This window comes from Poecilia reticulata, linkage group LG3 (assembly GCF_000633615.1).
Source record: "Poecilia reticulata strain Guanapo linkage group LG3, Guppy_female_1.0+MT, whole genome shotgun sequence".
Taxonomy (NCBI): Eukaryota; Metazoa; Chordata; class Actinopteri; order Cyprinodontiformes; family Poeciliidae; genus Poecilia; species Poecilia reticulata.
The window spans coordinates 16,870,585-16,879,354 of record NC_024333.1 but is presented as its reverse complement, the minus strand read 5'-3'; the positions used below and the strand labels follow the sequence as shown (position 1 = coordinate 16,879,354).

Below are 8,770 nucleotides of genomic sequence, written 5' to 3'. Positions count from 1 at the left end.
ATAGTCACATTATATATAGTATATATCTAGAAAGGTATTCTTCGCTCATCCTTCCGGAAACTCGCCCGACTATGTCGCGTTTTTACTGACGAATATATGTGCTTTTATCTTGGTAGAATCTGAACCGGAAGTTGTTACAAAGTCTGGGGCAAACGGAGTAGCTAACGTGCTGGACTCAATTTCTCCTAGAAAAATCGACCTTTTGTTGTGATTTTCTGGTTGATACTCTCCCATATTTGGTTACGGTGAGTGATAAAGTGAAACAAGACTGTGTATGTATCTTTATGCACAATAGTTTGTGCATAAAATTTGTTTTATGCACAAGCTATTGCCGGAAGTCAATACATTTCGCAAAATGTGCACTCGTGGTAGCATTAGCTTAAAGCATTGATTTTACTTGTCCAAGTTATATCTTGCATAACATTAGAACATTTTCAGAACTTTTAAGGAGATCCATATCTTTGTATTTATACTTGTATGTAGTTATGGTATTGCTTGCGGGCTCGCAGTGGTTGTTATGCTATAGTAGCAAAACATGTTAGCAACACGCACTTGAGTCGCAAGGATCACCTCGATACAGGAGTCACTTTTTAAATTATTTTTGCATTGTTCATTGTAGTTTTCGAAACATTATAAACGTGCATGATTTTTATTGAAAATTACACAAACATGTTTTATTTTTATTATTATTGCAAACTTTGGTATAATAGCGGAATGTTGTATCTGTTTTCAGGTAATCACAACAATGATTATCCCGGTCAGGTGCTTCACTTGTGGGAAGATTGTGGGCAACAAATGGGAAGCTTACCTTGGCTTACTTCAAGCAGAATACACTGAGGGGTGAGACATCTTTTCATTACTGCCTGCACTAAATATTCAGTTTTGAGACAAGTTTCTGTTATGTGGTGCAACATGGAAAATACAAATATTTAAATGGTAATATTGTGCCCACTGATAATTACCACGTATAACTGATGTTATTTCTCTTTTTCTAAGTGATGCACTTGATGCCCTGGGCTTGAAGAGGTACTGTTGTCGAAGGATGCTGCTGTCTCATGTGGATCTTATTGAGAAATTGCTGAATTATGCGCCGCTTGAAAAATAACTCCCAAGAACTTTTAAGGGCTGTGGAGGGTCTGGTTTTGGGTGTGGAATCATTTAATGGCTTTTCAGTTGTTGTTTTTTTTTTAAATAAAGTAATTTAAAAAGTCTCATCTTGACTTGTCACACTGCAGCAATAACAAAACATTTTGAACTGAGTCAATATAAATGTTTTTAATCAAACATTAAACCACTAGTTAAACTTGTGTACATGATCTACAAAGTGTTTAAAAACTAGGTAAATATTTCTGCTTTTTAAATGTTAAATGGTCGTCTGATGTCAAGCAAGTACATTAAAAACACACAAATGGTGATCCTTTAGGTACTTTTAATAAGATTCACAGAACACAGGTTTCTAGTTTTTTTTTTTCAATTTGTAGAGTTTATACAAAAAGGGAAGAAAACAAACTTAACAGGTGTTCACTGCATGCAAATGTTTCTACTATACATAAAAAATTTTTACAGGCCTTTTGGTTAAAGTTGTACAATGAATGTATTAGAGGGGGAAAAAAAGTACATTTTACACTTTGAAGTTCAGATTCTTTGTGATGTTTATACAGCTTGGTGCAAAAAAAAAGCCTTTCCTTTTCTGCTTCAGTCAAAATCACCCTGTAGAGGAGAGTGGGGAATAGGGAAGCATTGCAAAGACAGTTAAATTTCAAATACGGATTGAAAGTAATACACAAATACAAACATGTCAAGTCTTTTCATAAATTCTGTGAACTTCTACATGTGCTAAATCTGGATAATGGCCATGTGTACTAAAACTAGGTGACCTTAATTCTATCAAATGTGAGCTGACAAATTTTCTTGCAAAGGCTAACAATTTTTGATGCAGGTAAATGAGAAATAAACATATCTACACTCCATCCAAAATACTTCACTACCACAAGAGGAATGGTTCTTATGTTGCATTCCATTTGTAGTTGGAAGTTGAAAATTCAAACTTCCTAGTCTGGAAAAAGGTGGAATGCTCTCTGTTGGATATCTCACTTTGAAAGTGAATGCAACAGACGACCTCCAGTTATGACCTGTAAGGCCACATTTCAATGCATCTTCTCACATCAACAATGGTAAGATATGGTGGAATCATTTAAAGGACCTATAAGAGTGCGTCTGAAATCAATGTTACATGTTCAACCTGCAACTCTGAAATTTTAAGTGTGGTAACAATTCAATAAATCACAAAATATATTGCATACATGAAATATCCATGATAGAATACGTGAGATATTTTGCAGTCTAACACAAAATATGTTAATAGCAGCAATAAATTTCCAAAACTCTTAAACACAGAACTTTAAAATTTGAGCACTTTTTTTTGTAGCAACAGTTCTCAGTAAACAGCTAAGAAGTTAGGCTGTTTGACCTTTGGAAATTAATATTTACTCATGTAAAAAGAATTCTAGCTCAACAGTCTTGAGGTTTGGTGTTTCAAGTGATTATTGGATGGGAAAGGTCTGGATTGCTGTCACACCACACCACATAATCTTGTAATAAATGTTGTGCATTATCTTACAGAAATACAGAATAATTTCCCTGAAAAGGACACTGACTATATGGAGATATTTTCACTAAATCCAGTATATACCTTGAAGTATACATGTTGCCTTTCCAAAGATACAAGTTCCCAGTTATGTTAGCACTGATGCGGTCTTAAGATTATCAAAATGGTAGACGCTTCAACTCAGTACTGTTAAAAAGACCAATAGTCCCTTTCCTTTTGAGTTTTAATTTTGCTCATCTCATTCTTGTACAGTCCCTGCAGTCATAATATTTTGGATTAAACATCACCAATTTCCAAAGTAAACATATTTCTAAGGTTGCATTTTACACCAAACGTTGGTAACCTGCCATCCACTCTACAGAGGTAATCCAACCAATAAATCTAGGAAGTTATAGAATTGTGAGAAGCTTACCAATTTAGCGGTATCGGTCTCTGTGATCTCTGTGTCGTTCTCGCTCTCGTGAACGCTCCCTGTCCTTTTCTTCGCTCCAGGAACGTTCTCTGTATCTTCGAGATCCTCCTGTGCTTTCCCTGTCGTAAGCGTCGCCTCGGTCTCGTTCTCTGTACCGTTCTCTGTCACGCTCCCTGTCACGCTCATGGTCTCTGTCACGTCCTCTGTCCCTTTCTCTTTCTCTGGAATGACGGCTTGGTCTGAAAAGTGAAGTGAATTAGTTGATAAGGACTGAGAGGATAGAATGACTGCTATTAGGAAAAAGCTGCTAATAGAAATATAAATACACACTTGCAGCCATAGTCTCCTTGGATTGAGACTAAGCAGTCTTTGAGTGAGGTGACAAGTGCTTGACAGCTTGTATCTCTGCACACTCTAGACTGCTTAATGATGGCAATGGCACTTAATAGTGTTTCCATGGCTGTATTCAGGTTTCCTGCAGTGACACAAGGAAGAAAAGTTAAGGATATTAGGTTTATTCAAATGTCATATTCAGTGCTGCTGCAAACATATCTCTTTATTTCCAATTCCATCTACAAAGTGTTGCAAAAAAGAATCCATGTACCAGGAACAAACTGTCCAAAATGAAGCCACTACTGCAAATAACCATTTAGTTTTGTTTGACAGAAACTTTTCCTGGATAAGTGCTTTTGTGCTTCTTATGTGTAAATATCTTATCTTTTCAAAACTCCAGTCAGAGCAGATGGCTGCTCACACTGTGTCAGGTTCTGCCTGTTTAAGGTGAGTTTTCCTTTCTACTGTCACTATGCAGCAATTTTTCATGCTCCGTATGAAAAAATGCTGCAAACTTAAAAGCTCAATGGAATTGGCTGGGTTTCCTTAGAACTAGGATCAAGTTGAAATGCATGAAATTGACTGGATCTCTTTGTATGGCTGGACTGAACTGAACTGAACTTGTATTGTTAAAGTCCTCTTAGACCATATTTTGTTTTGGATTGCCATTATAAAAATAAATCAAATTTAAACTTTTTAAAATGAATTCAATCAAGGCCAGTCCTAAATTCTGAATTAGCTTTGAAATTAAGAGAGACATGTGTATGGAGTTTGCTCAAGAAAAAGAAACACCTTTTGAGAAGGTGATCCCTCAAATCTTCTTTATTGTAATTTTGAAGCTTACCTAGAAAAATGTCTACTAAAGAAATATTTTAGAGGAAACACTGGAGGTGGTTGTTAAATTGAAAAGACATCCAAGGTTTATCAAAATGAGTGCGTTTCATTAACAGTTGGAAATGTTTTTTTTTTTTGTCCAAATGGTTTTCAATATTTTTAAGATTTCTTTGCATTTTACTTCTAAATTTGACCATCTGCTCTTACCAGCTGTAGCTCCTGAAATAGCCTTGGTGATTGCGCTACTGGCAATTGCTCTGTTCCTGTTCATCATCTCCTCAAAATCTCCATCTTCACTTTGAGATGTTTGTCTGGAAAAACAAGGTAATTTTTAAGACTCATATTACATCATTGCATTAAACCAATTATACATTTATGGTATTCCTTAGACTATTGTTTGTTCATTTAAGCTTTGAAAATGACACCATAGATGTTCCCTCGCTCACTTTTGTTCTCTATACGACTTGCTGCTGTGCCCGTCTTGTGTCAGATTGAAGAAAGGAGGATTTAGATGCAGACCCGGAGATGGCTGGCCAGGGATTTGCGCAGGATGTGGAGGAAACATATGAGGTGGCATGAGGGGAGGTGGTGCCATGTGCGGAAACAGAGGAGGCGGCTGTCCAAGAAAACTGGGTGGTGAAGGAAACATGTTTCCAAACGGATGTGATGGGAAAACTGTTGGAGGAGCAGGGAGAGCACTGGAGTCTTGTGACGATAGTGCAGCGGGAGTCTTTTCCGCTAAATCCAAGTCCTTAGAAGCCGAACCAGCACGTACGGGTATGCCTGTGAAAAACACGTTCTGTTAAAAAATCAACAGTCATCCTGAAATTAGGTATGTATTATCTGGATTTGCTTCTGCAGATCTCACGTTGGTTTGCAATGTCTTCGAACACAGAGAGGTTCTGTTGAGTGGCAAAGCGACAATCTATCTTTTCTCCATTAATATGGCATAGTGGCATTTTTTCCAGCAATATTTTTAATGACTCTTCTGTGGTTACCACCACTTCTGCATAGCTGGAACACGGGAAAACAATAAGGTGAGTGATGCTGAATTAGAAACATGCAACTTCACAAAATCTTACATTTGTAATGTTTTCTCCATAATTATTAAAATGTATGTTTTTTGTTTTGTTTATTGTTTTAATATTCACCCTCTTGACTGGCCATTAACTTTATTTTCAGCAAATCTGATGTCTGCTATGTCTTTAACGCCGAGTCGCAGGGCCAAGCTTGTGAGGTCCTTGTCTGATGTCCACTGTGAGGAGGAGCAGGTTTGGAGGGAGGGAATGACAGAAGGATAGAAGGGATAAAGTCATTTTAAGACTTGTTTGGGAAATATTACACCAACAAATAAATGACAATAAAAATAGAGTAAATCTAGAGATGAAAATTATGTACATTTACATTTTTACACAGTAAATATTTATTCTTACAAACTCTTAGGTATTTATTTGAACATATGTCCATGTCAAGTCATAAACCAGGCATTACAAACTGGTTTGTTATAGCAAAGCATTTTAACTTGTGTTTCCTACCGAACCATGCATCTTATTGAAAATAGATACTTTGTATCTAATGAGGATTCAAATTTTTAAATAGTTGTTAAAAACAAAGTTTAAGAAACAATTTATAGTAATGGAAAAAACAAATGTTTCAAAGTTTGCATAAAGCAAATGCTTAGCAATTCCCAAAACGTGGTACAATTATTTTAAAAGCTAAATAAATAACATAATATAAAAAAATAAATAAAGTTTTACAAGTTTTTGGGTGAATTCAGAGCAAGTGATGTGACTGCAGATATTGTGGAATACATTATCTCAATAGGTATGCAGAGCTCAGACCAAAAAAACCATTTAAATGGTGTTAAAATTCATCTTTTTTTTCCTTGACATCTGATTAGAGCTTGAACTGCTGTCAATTTATTGCTCAGCATTTGCACTTGTTCTCAAATGTGCCATTTAAATCAATTTGACATTGCCATTGGTCTTTGGGTAAGGACCGCTGAAAATCAGCACATTTGCTGGAAAATCAGGTGACTTACATTTGCTCACAGGAAGTTAGTGAGTTCATTTTTGTTTTTCAGTTGAAGTTTCTCTGTTGGCCTATTTTCTTAAATAGAATATGTGTGTTTAATTGTAAAACAAAGAACAAAGAGAGAACTCATCCACTATTTTTCAAGATAACCAGACACAACTTTAATAAAAAAAGAGAATGATACTTACCCAGGGAAAATTACCAACATATATAGATAGTTTTCTGGTCATCTTTTGTTTTTTGTGTTTTTTCTCTTCAGTCATTTTCCCACCTTCTGAAGCCTTTTTGGTGGAAGCTGTTTTACTTGAAACCTTCTTGTCTTTATCAACAGTCCCCGTTAGAACAGCATCAAAAAGTTCATTTGCTTCGGAAATTTTATCCAAATCCTGTGTGGGATAAAATGCAATAAGTGAATTCCATAACCATTTGTTTTCTACATCTCAAAAATCACAGAATTTGAACACAGGAAATTGCTGTGCCAGCATATGACTGAACAAGGGGCCCTTCAAGAAGCTATTATTTTATCGCTTTTCAATTAAGTTACAGTGAAAACTCATCCATTTCTACAGCTCAGACATCAAACAGAGCATCAAGCCATAAAACACAGCGTTTCTGTGAAGTGGCATTAAGAACTTATATGGCATGAGTTAAAAAAGAAACAACAACAAAACTATAAAGTTGTACAAATCTGATAAGATGACTATGTTTGTTTAAGATGATAGCAAGATAAACATGGATGGGCTGGAGCTAATTTTGCTTTTTCTTTAATTGCCCTCAGATTGAGACATTTTCAGTGGTACATGGTAATTAGCACAAATGCTCTTTTGTTGTTTGTTTGTACTTTAGTATATTTTGTTGCTCTCAGGGGAATAATACAGCCATCTTAATAATGCATAAACCTCGTTTTGTTTTACAGTAGGAATGTATGGTATTAGAGAACGCAATGACTACATCAGTGGTGGTAAATTCACATTTTCCTTACTACTTGCTTGCTCCTTTGTCACTTCTGTGAATTTAATCACTGTCTAACGTTTAGCATCTTGAACACTGATATTTGAGTTTTAGATGTGAGCGTCAACTGGAGTCAGACTCTAATAAAAAGGCTTAATTTAGAATAAAAATAGACCTTATCATGCCAAAGCAGGACATTTCAAAAGTATACTGCTCAAAAAAATAAAGGGAACACTTCAGTGTTCACTTAAATGTTAAAGTGTTCCCTTTATTTTTTTGAGTAGTGTATATTACTTCTATGCAAATCATAAATTTCAGGTATTTCAAAAATAATAGCCAACAAACGCTGCATTGCAAACAGTGTAATGAGGTTTTATTTGAGAACAGACCGATATTGTGATTGCAAAATAATTGTGACATACTGTGCTGCCCGCTCTTAAGTTATAATCAAAGTGCAACCTCAATTGACCTTCCTAGAAACATAATAGGACCCAAATCAAGCATGATGGATATTTATTTTTGGTTTATTCTAAACTCTTGTAGATTCTCTAAAATGAGTTAAGTCGTCATGGCTGCTGGGATTCTGACCCTGGAAAACTCATATTCACAATAACAGTGTGATTATGAGAGAACCATATATGATATTTTTCCCCCCAAGAAACACTATCACAATCGCGCTTCAAGACATGAATGGAAAATATAAAAACACTGATTTGCGAAGATTAGATTATTCCAGTTGCCCAAGGTGTTCAGAGATTTGTTGAATGTGATTTGTTTTCAGTTAACTGATTTGAATCAGGGAAACATTCACTGCAACGCTAATAAATCAATACACTGGCAACCATGAGTTTTTCCTTAAAAAAGGGCCATATAGTGGACTTACCTCATCGCTTGGATACAGGTCACTGTACAGATCTACGTGGTCATTTTTGGAGTTGCTCGGTCCTGCTGCAGATCGTGCAGCAGACATTCTGTCGGACTCAGATGCCGACCTTCTGTGAAATGTAGCTTGTTTTCTGCTTTCTTTTTATACCAGCTTATTTTTCACAGAGACGCTCTGTTAAATTAATGATTCATTCATCCAACAGGTGTCCCTGTTTTACTAAAGAATTAAACACGGCGTTAACGCCTCGTTTTGTTAGCTTACGGTTGGTAACGTTCCACGCAGAGTTTGCGAAAACAGAAGTGCAGGTAAAAGTCGACACTAAAAATCAAGAAAATTATGAATCAGTTTAAGGAATCATACGTTAAACTTCCACTTGCACATGCACACACATTTATATTCAGGCTATTGCATGCTCGCTTGCTCGGCTAATGCTATCTTTTCAATCGATGGAAATACAAGCCCATAAAGGAAAGTTACCGGTAGGGAACAAAATATACAGTTTGGTTCCTACTTTTAAATTCACCCTAGGTTTACTTACGTTGGAACTTTGTAAACCACCACTAATTCACAAAATAAACATATCTTATCTATTTAATTTTGGAAACAAAAGTAAATTCTGTCTACCTCGTTTCCTAGCAACAACGAGACATATTAGATTTTTTTGTATCTAGTCGGCTGGTTTGTTAGGCGCACACGTGGTGACGTAAACGCG

The 8,770-nt window shown here is 36.0% G+C and overlaps 2 protein-coding genes across 2 annotated transcripts; one reads left to right on the top strand and one right to left on the bottom strand.

Moving 5' to 3' along the window:
• The first annotated feature begins 126 nt into the window (after positions 1-126).
• polr2l (RNA polymerase II, I and III subunit L) lies at positions 127-1,214 on the top strand. Its single transcript, XM_017304176.1, has 3 exons — positions 127-245; positions 734-840; positions 997-1,214. The coding sequence occupies exons 2-3, from the start codon at positions 746-748 to the stop codon at positions 1,103-1,105; spliced, it is 204 nt and encodes a 67-aa protein (XP_017159665.1). The 5' UTR covers positions 127-245; positions 734-745; the 3' UTR covers positions 1,106-1,214.
• Positions 1,215-1,412: 198 nt separating this feature from the next.
• LOC103462427 (cleavage and polyadenylation specificity factor subunit 7) lies at positions 1,413-8,689 on the bottom strand. The gene is made up of 10 exons (XM_008405216.2): positions 8,597-8,689; positions 8,056-8,376; positions 6,410-6,607; positions 5,339-5,442; positions 5,056-5,201; positions 4,634-4,970; positions 4,395-4,498; positions 3,351-3,495; positions 3,021-3,259; positions 1,413-1,710 (listed from the first exon to the last, which is right to left on the bottom strand). Exons 2-9 carry the CDS (start codon positions 8,140-8,142, stop codon positions 3,025-3,027), a joined length of 1,356 nt encoding a protein of 451 aa, XP_008403438.1. The 5' UTR covers positions 8,143-8,376; positions 8,597-8,689; the 3' UTR covers positions 1,413-1,710; positions 3,021-3,024.
• Between the last annotated feature and the right edge of the window lie 81 nt (positions 8,690-8,770).